Source organism: Nematostella vectensis, chromosome 14 (genome assembly GCF_932526225.1).
Source record: "Nematostella vectensis chromosome 14, jaNemVect1.1, whole genome shotgun sequence".
In the NCBI taxonomy this organism is placed as follows: Eukaryota; Metazoa; Cnidaria; class Anthozoa; order Actiniaria; family Edwardsiidae; genus Nematostella; species Nematostella vectensis.
The window spans coordinates 4,545,919-4,573,725 of NC_064047.1; the positions used below are offsets into that span (position 1 = coordinate 4,545,919).

The 27,807-nt window shown below is 44.0% G+C and overlaps 1 protein-coding gene across 3 annotated transcripts; it reads right to left on the minus strand.

The window, feature by feature from the left end:
• Positions 1 to 3,550: 3,550 nt before the first annotated feature.
• On the minus strand, positions 3,551 to 27,756 carry LOC5510166 (DNA polymerase theta). Of its 3 annotated transcripts, XM_048721995.1 has the most exons (21): positions 27,357 to 27,755; positions 26,942 to 27,030; positions 26,023 to 26,507; positions 25,362 to 25,549; positions 24,609 to 24,757; positions 23,523 to 23,705; positions 23,027 to 23,114; positions 21,494 to 21,853; positions 20,714 to 20,956; positions 15,539 to 15,754; positions 14,549 to 15,159; positions 13,713 to 14,073; positions 13,346 to 13,524; positions 9,603 to 12,848; positions 9,262 to 9,409; positions 8,690 to 8,850; positions 8,344 to 8,523; positions 7,729 to 7,956; positions 6,526 to 6,993; positions 5,556 to 5,826; positions 3,551 to 4,381 (listed from the first exon to the last, which is right to left on the minus strand). In XM_048721995.1, the coding sequence occupies exons 1-21, from the start codon at positions 27,463 to 27,465 to the stop codon at positions 4,005 to 4,007; spliced, it is 8,340 nt and encodes a 2,779-aa protein (XP_048577952.1). In that variant the 5' UTR covers positions 27,466 to 27,755; the 3' UTR covers positions 3,551 to 4,004. The 3 variants fall into 3 exon arrangements, with proteins under 3 accessions (XP_048577952.1, XP_048577951.1, XP_048577953.1); XM_048721994.1 differs by lacking the exon at positions 23,027 to 23,114 and having other exon boundaries at positions 23,435 to 23,705; XM_048721996.1 differs by lacking the exon at positions 23,027 to 23,114 and having other exon boundaries at positions 4,150 to 4,381; positions 5,666 to 5,826; positions 23,435 to 23,705; positions 27,357 to 27,756.
• Positions 27,757 to 27,807: the final 51 nt, after the last annotated feature.

Consider the following 27,807-nt stretch of genomic DNA (forward strand, 5'->3'; position numbering starts at 1 on the left):
TATTTTAAAGTGCTGTGTGTACAAGTTTGGGTGGATTCAAATCACGTTAGTTCAGGATTGAGCTATCAGCTGATAGTATTTTGTCGATTAGCGCACTAAACAGAAGATGTTTAAAGTGCTGTGTGTACAAGTTTGGGTGGGTTCAAATCACGTTAGTTCAGGATTAAGCTATCAGCTGATAATATTTTGCCTGCTAAACGCACTATACAGAAGATATTTAAAGTGCTGTGTGTACAAGTTTGGGTGGGTTCAAATCACGTTAGTTCATAATCGAGCTATCAGCTGATAATATTTTGCCGGCTAAACGCACTAGCGTTTTTCATAATGCTGTATGGGTCAAATCACGTTTCTCATTCGTTTAGGTCTAAGTATTTTTAAACGAAATATTTATTGTTGCAATTGTTATTGTGGAGTGCATATCACGCATTTTCGTGAACACAACACGGAAGATATAACATGAGTACGTCCCTTCATTTGATATTAGATATAAGGATTTGATTTACTTTTAAACCTGTTCGTTGTTTATTGTATGCAGTGGAACATCTTCGGAATCTTGCCCGAAAAATATCGGGATCTCCCGGGGACTCTCCCTAAAATATGTACATATTCCTATCCCTTAGGGTATAAAATTCGCCCCAAGTGCTATCCTTTAGGGTATTTAAAAAATCTGCTATCCCTTTGGACTAGAAATCGATTTGACATTGCCAGGTTGATTTAGATTAACTTTCACACACTAAGTATAAGTAACTTGGATTTGATAATATTTTGAGGGTCCGATTCAGCAGACAAGAAATAACAGTAATGGCGGGAAAAAAGAAACGCTATTCATGCTCGGGGATCCAGCGCCACTAAGATTCTGCGCGCTCGCACGCTGGATGATCGCGAAAGTTTTGGAAGCTAAGACAGTAGCCTCCTTTGCTTTTTGTTTCGGTCCTCCCCATTCTAGCTTGTATGGGGAGGATCTGAGACCGACACAAAGAGCGGCTGCAAAGGAGGCTAAAACCTCAGCCGATAAATAGTACTTTTTATAAATTGTATTAATTTTTTAAATGTTATTTTTTATAAATTTTAAAAAATCAATTTAATTTTTTTTTAGAAAACTAATTTTTATTTATTTATTTATTTTATAACTTGAGTCCTAAATCGAGTCCTGACTCAAGTCCTGACTCGATTCCTAACTCGAGTCCGAACTCGAGACCTAACTCGAGTCCTAACACGAGTCCTCGCTCGGTAATTAGTATATCTCGGATTCTCTTCCTTATCTTCTGATAAGCGCAATAAGCATGCCCATTGGAAAGCTCAATCAAAGCTTTCTTTGTCAAGCTATCATCTTGATTCTTGTAAGTCAGACTAATATTATAATAAGAACATCTTTTTTATTGTATAGTTTTCTAAGGTGATTTGTGTAAAATTCTCGCTTACATTTATCTACATCTTACATCTACTTTTCTATCATAAAAAAACCGGCTCAGCGAATGACAAAGCCTGATATTCTAGCCAGAAAAAAGACTTAATGGATTTTGCGTATCCGATTTTGTAATATCGCGTATACTTATATTCAAGCGATATATTTTGTGGAGCAAATATGTCCCTGTGGTCAGCCTTTTGTCTTGTTCACGATAAAACTAATCAAATATTTAAAGGATCCTTTGAGAATAATGCGCATTAAAATTCAAAACCAAAGCTACTTTTCTATAGATGAGACTTCGAATATCGAAAACAATTCAAGACACCAAGGATAAAATCATGGCTGATGCTAAAAATATTTCACTTATTCCAAGACCTCTTCTGGAAGTTCTTATTTCGCTGGATATAACAGAAGCACCGGAAGAGTGGGACTTGCACTCAGACGAGGATGAGTTCTCGGTGGCGCTAGTATGGAAAAGAGCGAAGGGCAAAAATGAGAGTCATTCAAGAGATAATACAAAGACATTGACAAGCTCAAAGTACGAATTCCTCAGGGGAAGGCCTTTTAAGCCGAAGAAAGTGCTAACAAAAAAGGAATCGATCTCATCTGAAGAGAATTCCCAAAGGGAACCGCAGGCGTTTATAATTCCACAACGTTCGTGTTCAAATAGACAAGTTAAATCTTCGAAAATTTCTAACGACTTTTGTAGTGAAAATCACTTCAACGCAAGAATAGGAGACGAAAATGATATAGTTGAGAATATGCTGGAAGGCGAGAACCCTTTCCCGGAAGCGGAAGCAAGCGAGGCAAGAGTAGAGTCCCCGGATGCAATCCCAAGCACCTCAGCGCTCCAAAGTGCCCCGGTCAGCAGACGGAGCAGGCATGTATTCGTCTTCAGAGAAAACAAGGAGCATGATCGCAATGTGCTTAAGACAGCTACTAGTAATTTTTTCGGTAACCAAGGCAACAGTAATCAGGGCAACGGGAATGAGACCAAACGCATCCTGAAAAATGGCCAGGACAATCTCCAAACTTTAGTAGGAAAACCCCCTTGTCAAAGCTCGCTCAGTAGTAACAGTGACCATAGCGATGACAGCCTTAGCAACCGTTGCCATGGCTACAAAGCTGTGTGTTCTTGTGGGGACCAGTTTCGTTATAAGGAGAAAGCGATTCGGCACATTCTTTTCAACTGTCCGGTAAGCCTGTGTTTCCGGATCGATCTAGACGTTCGCATCCATCGTGCAATCGACCAATGGGAAAGCGAGACAAAAAGGATGATGGGAAGAAAATGGTGGCACGCTTACAAAAGCAGTGGAGCCCCGGATACGATGACGTCATTTCCGGAGTCCGGGATGAACGAGCTGGAGGGAATGGTGAAGGACTTCATCGAGAAGGCGGCGAGTAACGAGCTGCTAGACAAAGGCGAAAACAAGTTTGTACTGATGCGAGGGATGGAGAATCTTCCCTTTGAATTGCAATGACAAGTTTGTACTGATGAGAGGGATGGATAATCTTGCCTTTGAATTGCAATGGCAAGTTTGTACTGATGCGAGGGATGGAGAATCTTCACTTTGAATTGCAATGGCAAGTTTGTACTGATGCGAGGGATGGAGAATCTTCACTTTGAATTGCAATGGCAAGTGTGAACTGATGCGAGGGATGGAGAATCTTCACTTTGAATTGCAAGTTTGTACTGATGCGAGGGATGGAGAATCTTCCCTTTGAATTGCAATGACAAGTTTGTACTGATGAGAGGGATGGATAATCTTCACTTTGAATTGCAATTGCAAGTTTGAACTGATGCGAGGGATGGATAATCTTTACTTTGAATTGCAATAACAAGTTTGTACTGATGACAGGGTTGGATAATCTTTACTTTGAATTGCAATTGCAAGTTTGAACTGATGCGAGGGATGGATAATCTTCACTTTTAAATTGCAATAACAAGTTTGTACTGATGAGAGGGATGGATAATCTTCACTTTGAATTGCAAAGTCGCTATCCCAGGTCGTTAGATGACCCTTTTTATGTAACACGTTCAAATATGTTACAAGTTGCAAACAAATAAAGATATGCCAAAGCCTTTGCCAAGATCACCAGAGGAAAGGGCTATGCCACACTATGTACATAAAAACAAATCACTTTAAGTCAAAATTCACGTTATATTCAAGCAATAAATCTTTACACTGTATGCCTATAGATAATTGTACAATATTTACAGTTTTTCAGGTCAAAAGAACCTGCAATTCATTATCAATAAATAGTGATTTCATATTTTATAAGCAAAAGATTGGACCCTAGAGGGTCATCAAATAATTTTTACAATATTTTGGATTAGGTCTTGAAATAGCATGCGCACAGCGCCAGCATTGCTATAAAAAATTAACGTAAATGCTCGTTTTAACGATCAGCCCCCAATAAGCTAACAGCGATTTAGCGTCCTCCCTAAGGAGAAAAAAATCTATTAACCCCTCTCCCACCACCACAAAAAATACTTTCGATGGAAAATACGACGTTTTCACTTGGCTTAAAATGAGTTGAGTAGACTATCTCTAAGACATGTCCATGTGGGATGGACCGGAAGTATTCACAAATGTTACAAATCCATACTACACATAGAACCCCACGAGGGACCGGATCTCAATTTAACCGGAAGTACCACAGACAGCTTCACTGCGTTCTCCATTTCCGACTTGACTATTTGCGCTACTCGCTCCAGATCTCGCTCGGCCACCTCGAATATCAACTCGTCATGCAATTGGAGAACCATCTTTGCGCCGCGAAAAGCCTGGGAACTATTAGTCTCGGTAGTTTGCGCGAGGCACGAGCTGCGACGTCTCAGCCTTGTTGGCTCGTCGGAGTGGTCTCGGGCGTCTGGCCTATGGCGATGAGTGCGAAGGCACGTCGGGAAAACTTCGAGTAATTTCCTGTCGATGTTGATCATGGCTGTCTTGACAAGATCTGCCGCTGACCCTAAATACATTCATTTCTTGAGCTTTGTGTATACTCGCGCGCATTATCGCAGAGGCAGCTTCCGGTCAACCAATCAATCGACCGACGACCGACCGACCGATCGATCGCACAATCAATCAATCTTTATCGACAAAAGAGTACATGAAAATTTTAGAAATAAAAAGATGGGCGGCAACAACAACAAAAAAATCATGTAACAGAGAAAGGAGTATGTTATTCAAAGCATGATCGGCTCGAATAAAAGAATGTTTACAATTTTGTACTCTGTATAAAATAAAATAAATACATAAAAGGACCATTCAAATCAAACCGGCGCTCAATCCCGGACGACAGTGAGTGAAGCTTTTTGTTACGGATACGGGTATTATCCGCACTTCAACGCGAAAACGATGACCGAAAACGGAACGATTTGTAAACGATCTCCAGAGTGAAACAATTTGAAAACGTTACCCTATTGGTGCCGTGTGGACGAACGAAAACGGAACCTTTCGAAAACGATGGCGTCACTTACTTTGCGCGTGCGATCTACTCATACGCTGTAGAGCATTTCATCGTATTCGCATCGTTTCTTCATTTTCGTGGGGACGGGTCGTATCGACATGACGAAAAAACGTGACGTGACGCTTCAAATAAGCCCATTTCACATCGAATAAGGCGGAGAATTTCTCTGAGTACTTAGTAACTTAAAGCAAACAAAATATCAAGTGCGATTTTTTAAATTGAGGCGGCTTTTCGTAAAGTGTCATTGAAATTTGAGCTTTTCGTCTCTGAGCTGAAACAAAGGGCAATGATGATCAAGGAAAAATTATCTTAAAAAGCCAAAATCTGGTTATGTGCACTTCGGCCTCACATTATTTGTGTTTTAAAAATCAGTCCGTAATACAAGGAACCTATAGCCACTGAAGAAATTGTGTCTTCTCTCTCTATCTGGAATTGCGCGTTTTCCAGGTTTTTCCGTCATGTCGGTCGTATCAAAATGGAAACGCTTCGTGGGGACCTTGATCTCGTTTTGAAAACGGAACAAAAAAAATTGCGTTTTCAAACGAAAACGGATACGTGGGGTCAGGGTGTGAGTAGATCAGAGCTTTAACAAATCATCCATGTTCACTTCTTTTATACGATTATGGGGGCTATCGGGCGAACACACACCGACACACAAGGGAAATATGCTAACCTTGGATCGTAGTATTTACTGCTTGTCTCTCCGCCTGGCTGCGCGCATGCGGGTGAGTCGAGTTCACCGCTGGCAGGTATCGCCGGCGCTTGGTGATGGTCGTGACATACCCAGTCTTCCTGCACTGTTCCACTGTGCTCTTCAGATATCTGCGGATTCCGCTGAATCGCGACTTGAACTTCTCTATATACATGGACGCGTCCTCCTCACCCAGCTCCAGTTGCTCCCCGAGGGCTTTGGCGCCGATACCATAAATTATACCGTAGCAGATCTGAGGGTAACAAACACTTCCTTAAATATTACTGCAAGTCAATATCGAGCCTTGCAAAGAAAGGTTCACCTTTTCTGACGACTAACCATTATCTCGCATGTGCCGACTCATTTCGGTAGCAGTTTTTATACTAATGAAACATTGATAAATCCAGTTCTAGGTCGAGTCCAATGAACGAAGAGACCGAAAGGTATTTTCTGCGATAAATGCGTAAGGAACAGTACGAAAATCACAAACAGAGCCCCTCAAGTCTCGCTGAAACGGGATCGAAATCCAGTCTACAGAGCAAAAAAATGGCAAGTTTTCCCAAAATAAGGTCTGGTTAACTTCGGTAAGCTTGAATTTTTGCATAGAGGTTCCTTATTTTATGTAAACCAACATATCAAAGTGTTTTTTTCTAATTTTCAAATGTTTAAAGTATGAATTCTCCTCGTTTTTAGGGAGAAGTCGGGCTCTGATCAGAAATTAAGCCATCTTTGCTCGCTAATATCCAAATTTCATATCTTCTATATTTCTTTAAAATTTGGAATAAAGCTTTTGGTCAGAGGATCTCCTACTGTAGTATGCGGAAATTTGAGCTTATATATTGAGAATTCGAAAATTTCATGCCATTTGTTTTGCTCTGTCGTCTAGCCAAGGGAAGAAGTTTCCATCTCAGCAAATTCCATCTAAGTCGTTTACGTCTGTTATTGTGCTTACCTGCTTGGCTCTTTGCCTTTGCTTGTCATCCACCGACCCAGGCTCCAAGCCGGCAAGCGAGCCCGCGATCATCCTGAACACATCGCCACCGCCATTCAGTACCTTGCGCAGGCGCGAATCATCCGCCAAGTGAGCAATGAGCCGCAATTCCAGCTGAGAGTAGTCAGCGGCTAACAGCACACCGCCCGCGCAAGGAACAAAAGCAGTTCGCATGCTCACGGCGCATGACATCCCGGAATGATCCGACCGTGCCGGTTTCTGGATATTTTCGCGCCGTCGGGTCCCTAGAGGGGGGCTCTCTGCAATGACGCTAGGGAGCTCGATCTCGAAGTCCCGCGGCACGTTTTGTAGGTTGGGTTCGTTGAAGGAGACACGCCCCGTGGTGGTGTGGGTCTGGCTGGTCGGGTAGATGCGGCTCATATGCAGCGATTTGTGAAAGAGCTTTTCTCGTTGGACGGGAAAGACCACCTAATAGCCGAATAGCGAATTGCGTGTCAAATTTGATATTGAACCGACTTAGATTGCTTCTCGGTCTTTATTTTGAATGTTGACATATTTTTTTACTTTGAAAAAAAAACTCAATGTGTAATGTCATTCTTTAGAAATACAATTCTTAGAAATGCAATTCTTATTGTGGCATGGACTAGATTTCCCGAAAAATTAACGAATTCGTAATTTCTGTGGCCCGCATTAAGGCTTAAAAGTCGAGGGAAGGGGAACCGCTTTAAGGTCTGTTTTTAGCCGACTTCCTTTTTCCCCTTTTACCCTACCCCTCCCTTTTCAACTAGAATCGTTATGTGTGTGTATCTAGTGAACTATTGATATCCGCTATAACCGAGCCGATTTGCTCTTTTCTGGACATTGAAATAATCCCAATTTACCCTCCGACCTTTAAAGAACCCTCACAATTGGCCACAAACCTGTTGTTCACCTCCAGTACAATGAGCTGTATACGTAGTGACCCGCACATGTTAGCGACTCGGCTCGGTTATAGCGGATATCAACAGTTGCACACACATAACGATTCTGATTGAAATTCAAATGCTCAAATGTTCACAAACAAATTTTTAAAGATTAGTTTAAATACTGGGACTATCCTAGCGCCCGTGCCCCGTCTAGGCAGGTTCTACTGTATAACGTAAAAATACCGTAAGTCCCATATTGCCCCGTTTAGGCGGGTTCAACTGACTGGTCACCCTGTACCTTTGTCAAGGCGCAGTTGACTCGTCGCCACTCTAGTATGATTCGCGGTAGAGGATGCAGACTCTTCAACCTCTCAAGAACTTCCTTGTTTGTACTTATATGCTTCACCGTTTTACGTCTCCCAGCAGCACTTGCGCCCCGGCGAGATGAGCCCAGGGTACGCCTGGCTGGGGCAGCGGTCTCATCTGGCTTGCCGTCAACTGGGAGGCGAAGTTCAAGGAAGAGAACCTAGGTCAGAGAAGACGGATATTATTTCCAAAAGTAAATACAGCAAAGTCTGCAAAGGCAGCTACGAAACAGCAAAGTCTGCAATCGTAGCTAAGGAAACGAAGAAAACGACGGCAAAGAGAAAGTGACCTTAAAATTGCTTCCATATGGTAAACGATCAATTCTATTTTTTTTTTATAGTTCCAAATAAGTACAAAAAGCTAAAGACCATGTTCCATTGCAATTTGGGTTTACAGCACAAAAGTTCCAATTGGTGTTTTAACCCTCAGTCAAGAGGACTTGTGAGAGATAATCGTATTTACTAGAGTAAATATCTTTCGATATTTACCCTAGTTACGTCATGTGAGCTAGTGAGAGAGAAGCAATGATTGGCTTATTGGAACTTACCCTGGCTACGTCATCAGGGCTTGTGAGAGAGAAGCTGTGATTGGCTAATCGGTAGGCCTCTTGTTCGAGTGTGCGCAGTTTAGCCTGTAGGATGGCCTTCAGTCTGTCGCATTCCGCCTCGGAAAAGCCGAAGCCGTTAAGCTCCATACGCACTAGGCATTGCATTACTGGCATCTCAACCTAAAAGACAAGAGAAGGGGACACATCTTTACATCTATTTCACTAATATCTGTACATAATTTTTCCTTACAACCTGTTTACTGGTAATTTGAGATAATTTTACGCGACGTTAAAATCTAGATTTTGAAAGGGGAACAAATAGGCTATTTGAGATTAAGACCGTTACCTTCTGAAAAGCATAGTCCAGGCCATCCTCTGCCAAGTCTAGCCGAAGCTTCTTCATCATGGAGAAGACTAGTACCGACTCGGTACAAGCTCTTACACGGCCGCTCAAGGTGTTTTGCGAGGCTAGTGCCAGGCTTCCTGTCAATGATCCACCTCCGGTTCCTAATACAGTCAAAATAGAGAGGGTATACGAGAAATTCAATTCTACATATGAATATGTTATATGAGTATGTTTTCAATGAGGTCAAGATAGAGAGGGCATAGTGAAACCTTTAATAAGCGTCAGTACCTAATGCGGTCAAGATAGAGAGGGCACAGTGATACCATCAATAAGATTCATTTTCTAATGCGGTCAATATAGAGAGGACATAGTGAGGCCTTCATTAAGCTTCAGTTTCTAATGCAGTCAAGATAATGAGGGTATAATGATACCTTTAACAATCGGTAGTTCTCAATGCTGTCAAGATAAGGAGGGAGACCTTCAACAAGCTTAATTTTCTAAGAACCAAACTGAAAGATCGGCGTACGAAAAATATTCTTTTATAACTAAGGCACTAAAACACGGTATTTCACCTTCCAGAATGACCATCTTGCTTGAGGCATATTGACCAACCAAGTGCTGTAGAGTTTTCTCTTTACATCCGGGATCTAACAACCATGAAGCAACCTTAGGGTCCTCGCACTCTCCGCTGACCGTAATACCGCAGCCCTGGCATAGGGCCTTGTACACCAAAAGAGGAACATGGCGTTATAAATCAGAATTAAAACAATCGAAGTAACATAATCCAATATGTGTGGAAAACAACACACAAAACACAAACAAAAGCAGAGAAAAAAGCGTGTTCACATAACTGCTCACACTGTGCTTTTATCGCAGAGTAAAGGGCCGATTGTTAACTATTTAATTAACTAACCTTGCATTGCTGAATGTAATCGAAACAGATCTTGATCCCGCTCCGCTTTCCCTTCGATTCCAGTACAGATTTTATTGCATCAACTCTATATTTCACGGACAAGTCAGTGGCAACCGCTGGTCCGCTTGATCGCGGGGTGCCAAAGGTCTCATCAGAATCTGGATCCATGAGGGACATAAAATAAGAGTCTGTACTTCCCCAGCAAACAGCAAGACCCACGACCACTTCATCCGTACCCTCGATGTCAAGGCCCTTGGAGGTCCTCCTCAACACTGGCCCATTATCAAATCGGCTACCAATCTTAGGGACATTATTGAGAAGTCTCTCGCAGGCCACGGCAAAGGCACTCATTTTACGAGTCTTCCATTCTTGGATGAAAGTTTCGAAGAGCAATTTGTTTGCACAGAGATCGATGATTGATACAGACTCACCAGAGCTCGTGCTATTCGGCGATTGAGCCGTGGCAGTCGGAGACAGTAATTCTTCCGGGAAACTTCCGAGATCATCCCGGGCGCCGTTTTGTGAGCTCGGGATGAAGTCGGCTTCCGGAGTTTTTACGTCAAGTCGGGCATCTAAATCAGAGGCTTTCAAGCGGTCTTGGAAAAGCACGTCATTGCCATTGCCCTGACGTTTTGCCACAGACTCTCTAGACGGTTTGGACTTCAATTTGGTAAACTTTGCCTCAAAGCACTGGGATGTGTCGTTTATTGCTTCTATGTCTTCTGTATTTTCCACGAGACATATTTTCTGCCTGTCTTTAGAATGATCATTTTCATACACCCTCCCCGAGGCTCCAGTTACGAGAGTGAACTTGGGGTTTCTTTCGGCTTCAGGGCTCGCTTCAATGACACCCTCATTCTTTGAGCAATGGAGCATTTCTTCGACCTCACCCAACTGGGTTTCACCTTGACTCTCGGAAAACGAGAGTTTCAGAGAAAACGACCCAGACTCCTCCAGGTCAGACTCATCAGGCTTTTCCTGGAAACTCACTTCGGCACCAGACTCCACACGCATGGAAGACACCGAGGGAGAAGGTGCAGATATAGAGGCCTGGGTCTTGCATTGTCCGGTGACTGGATACTGAGGATAAGAATCGAATTCCCCAATAACGTCATCCATGTGGCAGTCTACGTCATTTGTTTTGGTTATGACGTCATTATCAGTCTTTGTGATGACGTCATTGCGATTATTGTCACCATTGTCGGGATCGGTCAGCTCAACACATTGTGCAATATCATCATCACACAAAGAGATCAGTCCCTCGTAGTCCGAGAAATCTTCGTGGGACCCAGTATGATTTTGAGGTATACCAAATTTAGGCTGTTTAACAGATTTCGCGGTATCACGTGTTCGATTACGAGGAGCAATAAATTGTTCATCACCGATAAACATATTTTTAAAGGCTTCTTTGTGTATTCCATTTGTCCCTGTATCGATTCGTGGAGGGATACACAGAGAAACCTCCTGATCAACGTTAGCTGAAATTTTATTGGGCCCGCAAACTCCCGGTAAAGCACCACATGTACTTTTTCTATCATCATGTTGATTTGAAATGGCGACACCGTTTTCATTTTGTGAAGATCGGCACTCTTTGCTGTTGGCTACTGTTTCTTTAGAAGTTTTTTGCTGCGCCTCGGGAGTACAGTTATGGGCCTGGGAGACGCCACACATCGCAATGCAACTATCACTCATGGTAAATTCCAGCATTTGGGATTCAGGCATCTCAAAGCCTTCTCCTTCATCGCGGAATGGGGCGTTCTGGTTATCTTCTACCGGTTCTGAGTAAAGCTCGAATGAGGTCAATTGCTCAGGTTTAGGGCCTGACGTATTTATACTCGAAGTATCAAAAAGGATTGCGGAGGAACAGGACTCCTCTTGGATGGACACAGACTCCGAAAACATCTCCAGATCTTCACAGATAGGTCTCTCATGGTTTTCTGTACTTGTTTGACCCTTAAACGTATCGCCGGCTGATCGGGTATTGGTTTTGGCGTCGCTGTGTGAAGCTTTTACAAAATCCTCTCCAATAGATCTTGGAACCTTATCGGTTATTGTTGAATGATTTCTTTCTGACTCTTCGTAACAATTCCGCACGTGGCTCGTCGTGTTTTGTGGTTGTTCTATTTCAGTGCTGCATCTGGGGAGTTTCTGTTTTGGAGAGCCCCCAACATAAGCATTAGGAGAGCAACGTTTTACGCCAGCTAGACTTTTGCTTGACGTTTGGTTGTTTTCAGCGTTGCAAGAGAATACCACTGTATGCCTCGATTCGGGAATTTTTCCTTCAAGATTGGGAGCCACCTTTTCAGTAAAATGAGATTCAACTGAACGAGGATTATAGTCTTTAGGCTTCTTCCAAAGTTTAGTTCGCACAGTTTTTTCTTGCTCAACTTTTCTATTTTCAAAAGGTCGTTCTTGGACGATTATATCACATGCCTTGATTGTTAATACTTCATCGGTGTCTCTACCAATATCTGTGTTATTGCATAGTTTTCCTTCTTTAAGTTCCACGCGTGGGTCTTTTTCCTGTCTTTCTGAGGGATAAGAAGAATTTTTAACACGTTCACGCATTCCTGCTGATATCAAATAGTCACAGTTCTCTTCTGTTGGCTTGGAGCGTTCAAAAGAGCCTTCCCCCTTCATGGTGACACCCCCCGAGCCATGGTCACTATCAAAGACATCATCTACACTTGATCTCCCGTCAGCTGCAGACCTAGAAGGGCTCGTTTCTCCATCATTTATCTTACGATTATTGTTTTGATCATTAATGGTTGGGTTACCCGAAGTACTAGGCAATACTCTCTGGATAACACAAGAATTCGAGCCAGTCTTGTTTTTCTTTTCTCCGAAGGCAAAATGTCTCGTGTCTCTGGTCTTCCTGTTGCCATGCATGCTTCGATCATTAACATTAGGTTCAACAGAGATACCTGCCACTGCTTTCTGTTGGGCATCAGGGCCTTGTACACTTCTAAAGCTGTCGGTTGGCTCGTTCTCTTTCCCTTTATCCCGTGCAGACCTCCGTCTCGCCTGATTGAAGTGAGGAGGCGAAATGGACGCCTTTTTACCGTTTCCCGACCGTCGCTTGCCTAGTAGCCTCCTGGTAGACTTGGAAGAGCTTCCCAGTAGTCTGCTGCGAGGTCCGAGGGCGGGACGAGGGGTGAGTTTGCTTGAGTCGGTGCTGGAGTCGCTAGCGCTGGTAGGTGAGTTGCACGCCTTGGTCTTGCTGGCTGATTCACGATTTGGCACATGCTGATGATGGAAATAAAAGGTGATGACATGACATGTCACTCGAACCCTCGAAGGGCTCGACATGAAAAGGGCTTGATTTAGCCCGGAATTCGAGTTATCTGAGTAGAAATGATTGAAAACTTCGAAGTCACTTAGCGGGAAGTTCGAGTTTTGGGGACGCAAGGCGTCTGGCGACGATGAGAACTCGGTTATCGAATTTTTACTGTATTCATGATCTCTATTCAAATGGAAGGAAACGTTTTTTGGATCGACGAATATTTTGGGTGACAAAAGTTAAACTACATGGACAAGCTGGTAGATGACATAACCAAAAGCTCTTATCGTGACTACGCCTCTAATAGACGGTTAACTGCGGCTCTGTTAGACATACAGTACAGTATTTTTTATTTCATCATTTTTCTTGTGAGCCCAAGCCAACCACTGTAAGAGGTCTCTGATGTAGAGATATTTCTGAAGATACAAACACAACTAATTTCTTCACGTACGCCGTGTAGTACCTTTTGGGCTACCTCTGGGGGACGCCAGTTCACCCCCAGCTGCGCTACATCCCCTTGTAGCAACTGCTTGGCTTCTGACACGATGACATCAGCAGCCTCTCGCTCGCTGAGCCCGCGCTTTCCCGCCACCCATATGACGCGCGCGTCTCTTCTATGCTTCACCTCTAAGTCCGTTTCACCTGAAAACAGACATATAGACTTTGCTAACGAAACGAATTAGGCAAATAAATGCTGAAATTACAATGGAGTTAAAAAGAACAGAAAGCTCCATTGGAATATCATCTAAACCCAAAATCACGAAAAGCTTCCAAAATCAGACAATGGGAAAGGGTACTTTCTCGACAAAATGGCGGCTGACAGTGATTACCTTGGTGCTTCCTCTCGCTGATAAACGGTACCGCATTTCTCAACACTGTCTCTACAGCTTCAGGCGAGGCTTGAGCCAGTAGTGCAATCGTATGGAATCCAGAGTTATACAACATTCGCGCACGCGCGGCATTTAGCACCGATATTCGCACCAGGTCACAAAGCTCTCGCTCGACACCAAAGGACAAGCGAGACTGGAACTGGTCAAGCAGTAACTCCAGATTTACCCAGCCAAGCTTTTGACAGAACACGGTAACCATGCCAGCAAAGGTGGACGCTGAGCCCTGGAGCGACTGGATCATCCCGCGGGTTGCCCCGTAACGACGCGCGACAACGTTGAGAGGGACCTCGTGGACGAGATCCTAGGAAAGATGGAGAGATTTTTGTATGAATAAAAAAACATAGGAGAATTTGTGATGACAGTAGAAAAGTGATGTCGGGTGGGAGACAAGAAAATATATTGAAAAAAAGACAGACAAATTCGTGCAGGTCGATCTTACCCTAACAAAGCTTTCTACAGCAAGAAAAAAAAATTCTGCAAACTGAGGGTTCCGATATTCGAGTAGACAAAAAAATTCTACTGGCCCGTCCCTTATTTGCCAAACATGTGGCTGTTTTCCGGGCTCGAACTATTTTACAGACTTTATGGTAATTTTTTTAAAGATTCATTCCCCTAAAAGGATTTGGAAATACTGAAAGTACAACAAACATACAATAACAAACATTTTTTCTTCTTCATATTTTCTGGCAGTGCGAGGGTATGCACAGCAAGCTGCTGCCAAAGTTGTTCGGTTCTATACGAGAAATTCAATTTAACGCACTAATTTTGCTATTCACCTGCAATGCGAGGGCGGCGAAGAATCTCCGATGCACAGCGAGCTGCTGCCGATGTTGCTCGGTTCTGGTCGGGATACGGCCTCTTGCGGCGAGTGCGATGTAGGACTCTTTGATGCCGACGATATCAGCTACACGGCGCATGTGGGACGGCATTCTCTCCCAGGTATTGTGGAACTGGTCCCAGTCGATGTTCGGCCACTGAGCCTGTATGTAAATAGGCGTTACCTGGTAGATGACGTGCAGCTCACTCTCTAACACGAAGCATTTCCTGGCTTTTTGAAGCTCGGCGAACACGGCTAGGGCTTCATCAGGGGAGAGGGCCGACACTACTGTGGCTGCACCGAGTTGAGTTGGGACGTACTTGTCGGTAGGAGGGGCATCGCCTTCTCCTTCGCCCTTCGCGTCAGAGGTCACAAGCCGAACAAACTCGTTCTCCACTAGGAACCTGATGGTGGCTGGGATGGCGGACTCGCTTGTGACGTCACGGTCACGTGATGACGAGGCGAAGAAGGTGCACGCGGCGTAGCTCTCGACGTCACGTGGTCCCGTCACCACGCCACTCGCGATCACTTCGAGGAGGGCGCGCTTCAGGCCACCCGTTCGCTCTTTGTCTGTGCATTAGAAAAAAGCTGTAAATTTAAATAACTGCGATGGGGGAGAAGTTAAGGAGAACGTCACTAAAACACTTTCATGTTAAGAGTATAATGCTGAACTAGTTTCGATGACACAAACTCGTTGTTGTACTGTTAATATATATATAAGACCTTGTTTCTGCCTTAGCGGAAAAAGATTCACAAGGTATGGCGAACAAAGATTAAAGACGGGAAAGACAATGAAAAACGGAAAGCTATTTGAAATTTTCATCCCTTTTCGCCGCTGCAGTACGCGTCGTCGTTGCATAAACTCCCTAGTGAAGCTTTTCTATAGTGCGGCACATGTGACTGAGATTGGGAAGTGTTTTATCTCTCTCTCCCGTCCTTGTTTTCGTACCCAGTAAACAGCTCTCCACGGCATTAAGGGAGGACTTCATTAGCGTCGTTGCCTTTGCGCGCTCGCTAGTCTTACAGATGAGCACGCTCTCGCCCAGGGCGTCGACGCCTTTGCGTCCTGCGCGACCCGCCATCTGCTTGTAGACCAATGGGTCCACCATACGCCCGTGGAACGTTGGCGTGCGGATGACGACGCGGCGGGCGGGGAGATTCACTCCTAGAGAAGAGCAGCGAAATGGATTAGCATCACATCGTCGTCGTAGTTTTTATCACCGCCACCATCAGAACACAGTGCAGAGGTGACTACTCTATCAATCTCTTGTCTGAACCACTAACCTGAACAAATTATAGACATGTGGCTACTCTAATGGTCGGAACGTTTTCTCATCGATGTAACCACTAAACTGAGTATAAAGTAGACTTTGCTACTCTAATGGACCCTTGTCTGAACGCTCCCTCATAAAGTAAAACCACTAACCTGGACATTGTAGACGTCTTTCTCATTGCATATGACCATGGCTCCCTGTCTGAACGCTCCCTATGTCTTTCTTATTGCATATAACCATGGCTCCCTGTCCGAACGCTCCCTATGTCTTTCTCATTGCATATAACCATGGCTCCCTGTATGAACGCTCCCTATGTCTTTCTTATTGCATATAACCATGGCTCCCTGTATGAACGCTCCCTATGTCTCCCTCAATGCATATAACCATGGCTCCCTGTCCGAACGCTCCCTATGTCTTTCTTATTGCATATAACCATGGCTCCCTGTCCGAACGCTCCCTATGTCTTTCTTATTGCGTATAACCATGGCTCCCTGTCCGAACGCTCCCTATGTCTTTCTCATTGCATATAACCATGGCTCCCTGTCTGAACGCTCCCTATGTCTTTCTCATTGCATATAACCATGGCTCCCTGTATAAACGCTCCCTATGTCTTTCTTATTGCATATGACCATGGCTCCCTGTCTGAACGCTCCCTATGTCTTTCTCAATGCATATAACCATGGCTCCCTGTCCGAACGCTCCCTATGTCTTTCTTATTTCATATGACCATGGCTCCCTGTATGAACGCTCCCTATGTCGCACTCAATGCATATAACCATGGCTCCCTGTATGAACGCTCCCTATGTCTTTCTCAATGCATATAACCATGGCTCCCTGTATGAACGCTCCCTATGTCTTTCTCATTGCATATAACCATGGCTCCCTGTATGAACGCTCCCTATGTCTTTCTTATTGCATATAACCATGGCTCCCTGTATGAACGCTCCCTATGTCTTTCTCATTGCATATAACCATGGCTCCCTGTATGAACGCTCCCTATGTCTTTCTCATTGCATATAACCATGGCTCCCTGTACGAACGCTCCCTATGTCTTTCTCATTGCATATAACAATGGCTCCCTGTACGAACGCTCCCTATGTCTTTCTCATTGCATATAACCATGGCTCCCTGTATGAACGCTCCCTATGTCTTTCTCATTGCATATATCCATGGCTCCCTGTATGAACGCTCCCTATGTCTTTCTCATTGCATATAACCATGGCTCCCTGTATGAACGCTCCCTATGTCTTTCTCATTGCATATGACCATGGCTCCCTGTCTGAACGCTCCCTATGTCTTTCTCATTGCATATAACTATGGCTCCCTGTATGAACGCTCCCTATGTCTTTCTCATTGCATATAACCATGGCTCCCTGTATGAACGCTCCCTATGTCTTTCTCAATGCATATAACCATGGCTCCCTGTCCGAACGCTCCCTATGTCTTTCTCATTGCATATGACCATGGCTCCCTGTATGAACGCTCCCTATGTCTTTCTCATTGCATATGACCATGGCTCCCTGTATGAACGCTCCCTATGTCTCACTGAATGCATATAACCATGGCTCCCTGTATGAACGCTCCCTATGTCTTTCTCAATGCATATAACCATGGCTCCCTGTATGAACGCTCCCTATGTCTTTCTCATTGCATATGACCATGGCTCCCTGTATGAACGCTCCCTATGTCTCACTCAATGCATATAACCATGGCTCCCTGTATGAACGCTCCCTATGTCTTTCGTATTGCATATAACCATGGCTCCCTGTATGAACGCTCCCTATGTCTTTCTCATTGCATATGACCATGGCTCCCTGTATGAACGCTCCCTATGTCTTTCTCATTGCATATGACCATGGCTCCCTGTATGAACGCTCCCTATGTCTCCCTCAATGCATATAACCATGGCTCCCTGTCCGAACGCTCCCTATGTCTCACTCAATGCATATAACCATGGCTCCCTGTATGAACGCTCCCTATGTCTCACTCAATGCATATAACCATGGCTCCCTGTATGAACGCTCCCTATGTCTCACTCAATGCATATGACAATGGCTCCCTGTATAAACGCTCCCTATGTCTTTCTCAATGCATATAACCATGGCTCCCTGTCCGAACGCTCCCTATGTCTCACTCAATGCATATAACCATGGCTCCCTGTATGAACGCTCCCTATGTCTTTCTCAATGCATATAACCATGGCTCCCTGTATGAACGCTCCCTATGTCTTTCTCATTGCATATAACCATGGCTCCCTGTATGAACGCTCCCTATGTCTTTCTCAATGCATATAACCATGGCTCCCTGTATGAACGCTCCCTACGTCTTTCTCATTGCATATGACCATGGCTCCCTGTCTGAACGCTCCCTATGTCTTTCTCATTGCATATAACCATGGCTCCCTGTATGAACGCTCCCTATGTCTTTCTCATTGCATATAACCATGGCTCCCTGTCCGAACGCTCCCTATGTCTCACTCATTGCATATAACCATGGCTCCCTGTATGAACGCTCCCTATGTCTCACTCAATGCATATGACCATGGCTCCCTGAATGAACGCTCCCTATGTCTTTCTCATTGCATATAACCATGGCTCCCTGTATAAACGCTCCCTATGTCTTTCTCATTGCATAAGACCATGGCTCCCTGTCTGAACGCTCCCTATGTCTTTCTCAATGCATATAACCATGGCTCCCTGTCCGAACGCTCCCTATGTCTTTCTTATTTCATATGACCATGGCTCCCTGTATGAACGCTCCCTATGTCGCACTCAATGCATATAACCATGGCTCCCTGTATGAACGCTCCCTATGTCTTTCTCAATGCATATAACCATGGCTCCCTGTATGATTGCTCCCTATGTCTTTCTCATTGCATATAACCATGGCTCCCTGTATGAACGCTCCCTATGTCTTTCTTATTGCATATAACCATGGCTCCCTGTATGAACGCTCCCTATGTCTTTCTCATTGCATATAACCATGGCTCCCTGTATGAACGCTCCCTATGTCTTTCTCATTGCATATAACCATGGCTCCCTGTACGAACGCTCCCTATGTCTTTCTCATTGCATATAACAATGGCTCCCTGTACGAACGCTCCCTATGTCTTTCTCATTGCATATAACCATGGCTCCCTGTATGAACGCTCCCTATGTCTTTCTCATTGCATATAACCATGGCTCCCTGTATGAACGCTCCCTATGTCTTTCTCATTGCATATAACCATGGCTCCCTGTATGAACGCTCCCTATGTCTCACTCAATGCATATAACCATGGCTCCCTGTATGAACGCTCCCTATGTCTCACTCAATGCATATGACCATGGCTCCCTGTATAAACGCTCCCTATGTCTTTCTCAATGCATATAACCATGGCTCCCTGTCCGAACGCTCCCTATGTCTCACTCAATGCATATAACCATGGCTCCCTGTATGAACGCTCCCTATGTCTTTCTCAATGCATATAACCATGGCTCCCTGTATGAACGCTCCCTATGTCTTTCTCATTGCATATAACCATGGCTCCCTGTATGAACGCTCCCTATGTCTTTCTCAATGCATATAACCATGGCTCCCTGTATGAACGCTCCCTACGTCTTTCTCATTGCATATGACCATGGCTCCCTGTCTGAACGCTCCCTATGTCTTTCTCATTGCATATAACCATGGCTCCCTGTATGAACGCTCCCTATGTCTTTCTCATTGCATATAACCATGGCTCCCTGTCCGAACGCTCCCTATGTCTCACTCATTGCATATAACCATGGCTCCCTGTATGAACGCTCCCTATGTCTCACTCAATGCATATGACCATGGCTCCCTGTATGAACGCTCCCTATGTCTTTCTTATTGCATATAACCATGGCTCCCTGTATGAACGCTCCCTATGTCTTTCTCATTGCATATAACCATGGCTCCCTGTATGAACGCTCCCGATGTCTCACTCATTGCATATAACCATGGCTCCCTGTATGAACGCTCCCTATGTCTCACTGAATGCATATAACCATGGCTCCCTGTATGAACGCTCCCTATATCTCACTCAATGCATATAACCATGGCTCCCTGTATGAACGCTCCCTATGTCGCACTCAATGCATATAACCATGGCTCCCTGTATGAACGCTCCCTATGTCTTTCTCATTGCATATGACCATGGCTCCCTGTATGAACGCTCCCTATGTCTTTCTCATTGCATATGACCATGGCTCCCTGTATGAACGCTCCCTATGTCTTTCTCAATGCATATAACCATGGCTCCCTGTATGAACGCTCCCTATGTCTCACTCAATGCATATAACCATGGCTCCCTGTATGAACGCTCCCTATGTCTTTCTCATTGCATATAACCATGGCTCCCTGTATGAACGCTCCCTATGTCTTTCTCATTGCATATAACCATGGCTCCCTGTATGAACGCTCCCTATGTCTCACTCAATGCATATAACCATGGCTCCCTGTATGAACGCTCCCTATGTCGCACTCAATGCATATAACCATGGCTCCCTGTATGAACGCTCCCTATGTCTCACTCATTGCATATATACTCATATAAACTGAGTATAAAGTAGACTTTGCTACTCTAATGGACCCTTGTCTGAACGCTCCCTCATAAAGTAAAACCACTAACCTGGACATTGTAGACGTCTTTCTAATTGTATATGACCATGGCTCCCTGTATGAACGCTCCCTATGTCTCACTCAATGCATATAACCATGGCTCCCTGTATGAACGCTCCCTATGTCTCACTCAATGCATATGACCACTGAAACTGTAACATAGTGTGGACTTCGCTACTCTAATAGACCCTTCTCTGGACGATCCCTCATCGTGTGTAACCACTAACCTGAACATAGTGTAGACGTGGCCACGAGTACTCTAATAGTTCCCTGTCTGAACGCTCCCTCAATGATGTCTCTCTCGTCGAAGGTGAGTCCAGCGTGGTGAAAGGCGACAGCGTGCGGTATAGTGCGCATGAGCACTGAGTCTAATCCCACATGGGTCCGCTTCAACTGCTCGAACACCTCCCTAAGTGACTCGTAATCAAACGAGATCAGGTCCGAAGCGCGGACGAAGCCAGTCCCTTGGCCTGGTAACAGTGTGAAGGGAGAACTGTTTAATGCCGCACCAAAGGAAACCAGCGTGCAGGCTAATTCGTTTTTGTAGATCAGGTATTGTAATCATAAGCACGATGTTTGTTATCTACTTGGTAAGCACTACAGTGGAAGACGCCCCCTTATAAAACCCTGTGCTGTAGTCTTCCTCCAATACTCTATTAGAACAAGACTGAATACTACAGTACATATGAGAATATATCACAGAGAAAATTGGGGTTGCCTTCCCCTATTTTTGGTTATTCGGGAATTATTTTTTTCGCGAAAATTTGGAATCCCGTGGCGCACGCAGTGACGGTGTGCGCCAGATTCTAGCTTCTGCAGTAGTGTTCCTCGACGTTGCATTCGAAAAATAATAGCCAAACTGTAAATGAGAGTTAGGTAGCACCCTTATAAGAATATCAAAAATCGAATCTGATGCGCAATGTGTCCCGTCAAAGAACGAACACAATATGGCTAGGCAGGGGGTAGGGGGTGGGGGGTGGGTGTGGCGATGGGGGTAGAACGCTGACCGTTTTTGGCGGCAAGTGCAGCGGATCCAATCTCAGCAAAATGTCGTGCTATCGCTTCAGCCTGCTTCTCGCACCAGTTCTTGGTTGGACAGAATATCAGAACCGAGTGGCCCTGGGAGATAGTCTCTTTACACAACGGAATCACGTGATCGTCATCCCTGGCAACGGCCTCTGACTGGTCAATATCGCGGAGCTTTTTCAAGTCGGTGTCGTAGATGGTGGGCCCGATTTTAACCATCTCGGTCAGGGGGACTGGGCGAAAGGTGGTGTGGTAGAGGTTGGCGCCGAGCCAGCTAGAGAGCATGTCTAGATTGGGTAAGGTCGCACTCATGCCCACTATCTGTACCGCAGATTCAGCGGCTGGAGAGAAAAGCGATTCAATGTTGGTACTATAAATGTTAGTTGACTGAAGACTGTGGTGCCGATTGCAATAATTATAGGTGGTTTTTGTTGCTGTAGTACCAAGGACGACAATCATTTTCTTTATTTAAAACACCATTGTACATATCAACGGTTTTGAACACAAACAATAGAGCGCCCAATCCAATCTCCATCCATCCCCTGATAGTGGCCATTCTCACCTCGGTGTACCTCCTCCTGGCTTGAGAGGTACCGTATCTTGGTTAGGAAAAGTTCCAGCAGATAACCTCGGTTAGGATCTCCCACTATGTGTAACTCATCAATCCCCACCCATCCCCTGATAGTAGCAATTCTCACCTTGGTGTACCTCCTCCTGGCTTGAGAGGTACCGTATCTTGGTTAGGAAAAGTTCCAGCAGATAACCTCGGTTAGGATATCTTACTATGTGTAACTCATCAATCTCCACCCATCCCCTGATACTGGCCATTCTCACCTTAGTGTACCTCCTCCTGGCTTGAGAGGTACCGTATCTTGGTTAGGAAAAGTTCCAGCAGATAACCTCGGTTAGGATCTCCCACCATGTGTAACTCATCAATCCCCACCCATCCCCTGATAGTAGCAATTCTCACCTTGGTGTACCTCCTCCTGGCTTGAGAGGTACCGTATCTTGGTTAGGAAAAGTTCCAGCAGATAACCTCGGTTAGGATATCTTACTATGTGTAACTCATCAATCCCCACCCATCCCCTGATAGTAGCAATTCTCACCTTGGTGTACCTCCTCCTGGCTTGAGAGGTACCGTATCTTGGTTAGGAAAAGTTCCAGCAGATAACCTCGGTTAGGATATCTTACTATGTGTAACTCATCAATCCCCACCCATCCCCTGATAGTAGCAATTCTCACCTTGGTGTACCTCCTCCTGGCTTGAGAGGTACCGTATCTTGGTTAGGAAAAGTTCCAGCAGATAACCTCGGTTAGGATATCTTACTATGTGTAACTCATCAATCTCCACCCATCCCCTGATAGTGGCCATTCTCACCTTAGTGTACCTCCTCCTGGCTTGAGAGGTACCGTATCTTGGTTAGGAAAAGTTCCAGCAGATAACCTCGGTTAGGATCTCCCACCATGTGTAACTCATCAATCCCCACCCATCCCCTGATAGTAGCAATTCTCACCTTGGTGTACCTCCTCCTGGCTTGAGAGGTACCGTATCTTGGTTAGGAAAAGTTCCAGCAGATAACCTCGGTTAGGATCTCCCACCATGTGTAACTCATCAATCTCCACCCATCCCCTGATAGTGGCCATTCTCACCTTGGTGTACCTCCTCCTGGCTTGAGAGGTACCGTATCTTGGTTAGGAAAAGTTCCAGCAGATAACCTCGGTTAGGATATCTTACTATGTGTAACTCATCAATCCCCACCCATCCCCTGATAGTAGCAATTCTCACCTTGGTGTACCTCCTCCTGGCTTGAGAGGTACCGTATCTTGGTTAGGAAAAGTTCCAGCAGATAACCTCGGTTAGGATATCTTACTATGTGTAACTCATCAATCCCCACCCATCCCCTGATAGTAGCAATTCTCACCTTGGTGTACCTCCTCCTGGCTTGAGAGGTACCGTATCTTGGTTAGGAAAAGTTCCAGCAGATAACCTCGGTTAGGATCTCCCACCATGTGTAACTCATCAATGACCACTGTCCCTAGCGTGGAGACTTTTCCCTCCTCCATCAGACGGTTGAGAAGGCTGTTGCCCTTCTCGATGGTACAGACGGCAATGTCAGTGGCCGCAAAGCCCCCGGCTGGACTATGGCTTCCCATGAAGCCTTCAACACGCACACCAGACTCTTGGAACAGCCGCTAAAATAGGGAAGTTCCCAGTTAAGCCTTGTGCACAAAGAGCAAAAAAAATGGCATGACATTTTTCCATTCTCGATGTATAAACCCAAGATTCCTCATACAAGGAGTTCCTTTGACCAAAAGCTTAATTCCAACTTTTTATGAAATTTAGAAGATATGAAATTTAGATATAAGCAAGCAAAGTTGGCTTGATTTCTGATCAGAGCCCGACTTCTCCCTAAAAACGAGGAGAATCATTTGAAAATTGCACTTCAGCCTCATATCACGAAGACGAATCCATTAGGAAAAAAAAAACACTTTTTGATATGTTGTAGGGACCTCTATGCAAAAATTCAAGCTTACCGAAATTAACCAGACCTTATTTTGGGAAAAACTTGACATTTTTTCACTCTGTCCCTTGTGCATACAAGTGGCACAACAACACAAGGGTCGGGCACTCTGCTTGGATGGTTCTCGAGTGTGAAAAATAAAAATCGCCCTTAATTCAACGTCACAGCGACGATATGAAAAACGAGATAAACTCCATTATGTTATGTTTATGTAATTTCATTAAGGTTGATGTAATTGCTTATTTTGTCAAGCCCTGATCATAAAGCCTCTCAGCACTTATAATGCGACCGATTGTCAGGGCAGTATAATTTTAGATACTGTTCCACACATATAATGGGTGTCAGTCAGCGTGTAAACACAGTCATTGGACATGGTACCAGGAGGCAGCGTCCCCAGCGGTTCTTTTAGCTCCAAAAATGCAGGACAAAGTAAATGCAGACAATAACACCCCCAGATGAGTTCAGCCAAAAGTGCCAGCAGTTAGTCACCAGTGCTGGCTGTTTGGCCAGCATTACTAGCCCGGCTTGCAAATGGATATTGGTTGCGAAAATGCAACCACATGCTTCACCCCACCTGAAGGTAGAACATCTTCTCCCTTGCGACGCTGACAAAGGGCAGGATGAGCAGGGCCTTCCTCTTGGTCTCCAGCACACGCTTGAGCATCAGCAGCTCTGCTACCATGGTCTTACCCGCACTTGTCGGTGCAGAGTAGACCAGGTTACCTGGAAACAATACTGGGGTTAAGGTAATCATGCGAAATCAACTAAAATAGGGGACTTGCAATAAGAGATCATGTAACTGTTTGAGTGGCAACTAGGGAACGCTCAGGCTTTTAGCGGCTAAAATAACAACAAAAAGTTACTTATTTAGCGCTCACAAAGAAAGCCAGAAATTTATTTTTTGGAAAATGTTCAGTTTCATTTAAAGATTTTATTTTTTCGTCGTTCTCTGGTGTAACGACCGCAGCTATTTCTGTTATTATTTTGGCTTGAGTTTGCCACCCAAAAAGTCACATAATCTTTGTGCAAGTCCCCTATTACTGTAAAATCTGGTGAATTTTTCTATTTCCAATCATTTTGACTCTTAAAATACAGCATTTTCAAAGCTTTTAGAAAAAGCTTTCAAAATCAGAAAGGTCTATGCCTCTAAGTGAGAGGTTGTTATCAACTTATGCGAACTTTGATGAAACACTCTGACTACAAATAATCATTCTGTACCTTTTTAACGAACTGGGTAACAAATGTACTAATCTCAACCCTGAAAATTTTCCTGGACGGATGACTACAAAAAGTGAATGAAACACCCAACACGTATCATAAACAGTACCTCCTTGAAGAACATTTCCAGTGCAGAGACAATCCGCTTGCCATTGGAACATGTGTGTGATCCCAATGTCATGGTACCTCTGAAGCACTGCTGGCGGCAGGCCCCATGAGGCCAGCTCAAGGGTTTGTGCGGATGGGTTGGGCTCTAGGATGATGTGGCTCTGGTCTGAACTACTGCTGTATGACTCCCTGGAATTAAATTTCCAGAAAATCTCAGTCAGTGCATAAGTTGTTTTTTTTCTACATTTGAAGGTATGTACAGCGTTATAGACGGTACTGGGGTGGCAGTTTGACCCCTTTTCCTTTAGACTGATAAGAGATACATTATACTGTAAGAGATCAAAAACCAATATATTTAGCCCAAGTCATTTTAATAATTATGCATATAGTATACAGTAACTCCTACACTTTAAAAAAAGCTGGATGTGCCCCTGATAATTTTAGAAAGGTATCTGGTATCTCGGTCACTTACTTGAATTTTAGTAAAAATAGAAATGGATATTAGTCTCAAAGTTTTAAAATCAACTTATCACCATTTCAAGGGGGTTACAGTAGAAAGGTTCAATCTTAGCATGATTTCCCTGTAGAGAGGTTGTAATAACTTCCCAACCAAGTTGGAAATTTCTCATTATTATCTAATAATTATGAATAAACATATTTACCCTGACGTCTGTTTTGGACTCTTCCTATCGCGCTTTCTCTCAGAAGGGCATGCATACTTGGCACCCTCACTTGTTGTCATGGTAACAGGTGAGAATGCTGGCGAATGTGCCATTGACGACAGAAGAACATGCTCTCCCTCGTCAACAGGAGTAGAAATCCTTTCCCTACCTCTCAATGGTGTAACATGTTGGCCAAGCTGTGGTGTTTTGTGTGATGCTATTGATGCAGTTGTTTGAGAAGTGACTGCACTGATAGTCTTTGTTAAGTTAGAGCATTTTGTAGTCTTACAAGTCTGGAGTGATATGGTTGATAAAGGGCTAATGTTTGTATTATTGGATGTTGGGGTGTGAAAAGGTGTTGTTGCTTGAGGGATAAGGTCTTTCTCCATCTTGTCCACTTCACAGAGAGCAGCAGCGTCAAAGTCAAATGACATGCTGAAGGAACTTGAGGGGGAGAGTAACAGCTGGTCAGGTTGGGTGGCATTCTGTGGTGAAATAAATCAATCTGCACATGAGATGTTGTTTACAGTGAAACCCTTATTTAATACCTTAATTACACTTTTGGACCCACAAGCTCTCCTCAGATACTGCAACCCTTTTAATAAGAACAGTTCTAGACCTATAAGCTCTTCTCAGATAGTGGAAACCCCAATGGTGGAAACAGAAACATCTTAAGTATACATACAAGCATTCCTAAGTTGGTGTACACATAGCCATCAACTTTAGGCGGGTTTTGGACGTCATCACAAGTCTGATTTTTGTGAGAATGTTCATATACATTCTCTATATTCACTCCCATTGGCTCTCTTGGGTTTTTCCACATATTTACTGTATTTCACCTGATTTCACAAGATTTCTGTCCAAGTTGGGCTGACTGATGTGTACAATACAAATGACTGCCTTTTTAATAGCATCATACCTGAGCTTTCCTAGCATGAGTATCCTTGCTATCCTTAGTTTGGTTTTGAGTTTCTCGACTACTAAACTTGACAGAGTGGGGCTTGAATGCTGGCGGGGATAAAGCAAACAGTTGTAAGAGAACATTGGGTTCTGAGAGTTGAGTTATATTTACTATGTTGTGAGCTCTCTGAATTGATATAACATTTGTCAAATAAATATCGTCAAAACCGAAAAATCAGATTTGACTTGGCAGAAAAGCTGAGCCAAACATTAACTTACAGTACTTACTTATTGCTACGATTATTATTTTTTTCATGTTTAGATCTGAAAAGGAAAGGTAGCTAGAAATAGCCTGCCACGAGTAACAAGCTTTAAATACCTCCTGCAAGAGCTACAGAATCCTAGAAGAAATGAAACATTTTGATTTTTTTAACCTGGGTTCTTGTCACCACCTTGGTGAGTTTGTTGTTTGGGGGTCGAGTTTGTCTTTGCGTTGGACAGCGATGGTCGTTTCTGCTTCCATGTTTGCGACAACCGTTTCATCCTCACAGATAACACAAATGTCGGCTATCATGCCTTTATAAATTAACTTAATATAGTTACAATATAAACAATAACGGTGAATTGACAAAAATTAACAGAACACAACGAAGACGATGCCATTTTGATTTTTGAAATGACCGCCACAATCTGTCACGCATGCTCAAACGGACCCAGATGAGGTTGAGGCACACGGGCCCGAATGAAATAAGATTATTTCCGATTCAAATTCATAAATAAGTAAATATAGAGGAAAAAAAGAGAAAACGCGCCGCAAAATGAAGGCAGAAAATATAAAACAGACAAATTTATCAAAACTTGCAATCAAATTTTAAATTGGGCATC

Coding starts and splice junctions, on each gene's coding strand:
- LOC5510166 (XM_048721995.1), bottom strand. CDS start 27,465: ATGAAACGGTTGTCGCAAACATGGAAGCAGAAACGACCATCGCTGTCC. Junction 25,550..26,022: donor AGTCCAAAACAGACGTCAGG/GTAAATATGTTT, acceptor ATTTAATTCCAG/GGAGTCATACAGCAGTAGTT. Junction 5,827..6,525: donor AAAGGCAAAGAGCCAAGCAG/GTAAGCACAATA, acceptor TGTTACCCTCAG/ATCTGCTACGGTATAATTTA.